This window comes from Chiloscyllium plagiosum, unplaced genomic scaffold (genome assembly GCF_004010195.1).
Source record: "Chiloscyllium plagiosum isolate BGI_BamShark_2017 unplaced genomic scaffold, ASM401019v2 scaf_51367, whole genome shotgun sequence".
NCBI lineage: Eukaryota > Metazoa > Chordata > Chondrichthyes > Orectolobiformes > Hemiscylliidae > Chiloscyllium > Chiloscyllium plagiosum.
In genome coordinates this window covers 2,260-3,040 of record NW_025190395.1, presented here as the reverse complement: position 1 = coordinate 3,040, position 781 = coordinate 2,260, and the positions used below count along the sequence as shown (strand labels likewise).

The 781-nt window shown below is 60.2% G+C and overlaps 1 protein-coding gene across 1 annotated transcript in view; it reads right to left on the bottom strand.

The window, feature by feature from the left end:
* Positions 1-216: 216 nt before the first annotated feature.
* LOC122545666 (low-density lipoprotein receptor-related protein 1-like) overlaps positions 217-781 on the bottom strand; it is a gene marked incomplete at its 3' end in the record, with an annotated part of 2,793 nt that continues 2,228 nt past the window's right edge. Inside the window, exon 4 of the mRNA XM_043684618.1 lies at positions 217-502. Within this exon, the coding sequence (XP_043540553.1) occupies positions 217-502 (286 nt within the window). The remainder of the gene's footprint in view (positions 503-781) is intronic.

The following is a 781-nucleotide window of genomic DNA, read 5'->3' as shown; positions in this document are numbered from 1 at the left end:
GTATCCCGTCTGGCCCAGGGGACTTATCTATCCTCAACGTTTTTCAAAGTTTCCAGCACATTCTCCTTCAGAGCACCAAACGGTTTGAGCGTACCAGCCTGTTTCACACACGGCCAATCCCACCCTAACCTGCCCATCCCTGGGCACTACGGGGACAATTTAGCACGGCCAATCCCACCCTAACCTGCACACGTTTGTATCCCCACCCAGACCGACCCTGCGCACAAATCCTCCTGGGGCACCTCCCTTCCTGTCGCCGCGATACCCTCCCGGATTAGCAACACCACTTCCGCAGCTCTGGTCCCTCCCAGCCCCAGCCCCCCCTTTTCCTGCTGAATGATCTGAACCGTTCCCGCAGTACTGCCGTGCGGAGTCTTACTGCAGTTAGCTGGCTCGTCAGAGTGGTCCATGCAGTCGTTGTCCCGATCGCAGACCCAGACTCGAGGAATGCAACGCTTCGTGGTTGCACAGTGGAACTGGTTCGGTGCGCACGTCACCTCCGCTGTGTGGGGGGCAGCGGCAGAGGGGGCAAGGACACACAGGGGTGGGGGCAAGAGAGAGAGAGAGAGAGAGAGAGTGAGAACAACGTGAAGAAGGGCAGGTCTGAACTCCGCGCAATCCCCCCCAACGTTCAGGCAGCTGACCCGGGGCGGGTGGGAGAACGGCGACAGTGGTGGGGAGGGGGGAGGGGGAAAACAGCGAGAGACCACTCAGCCCCTCTCCTCCAATTCCAGCCCAGGACGAGCACGGAGAGGGTGAAGAGGGAGAGACAGAGAGAGAT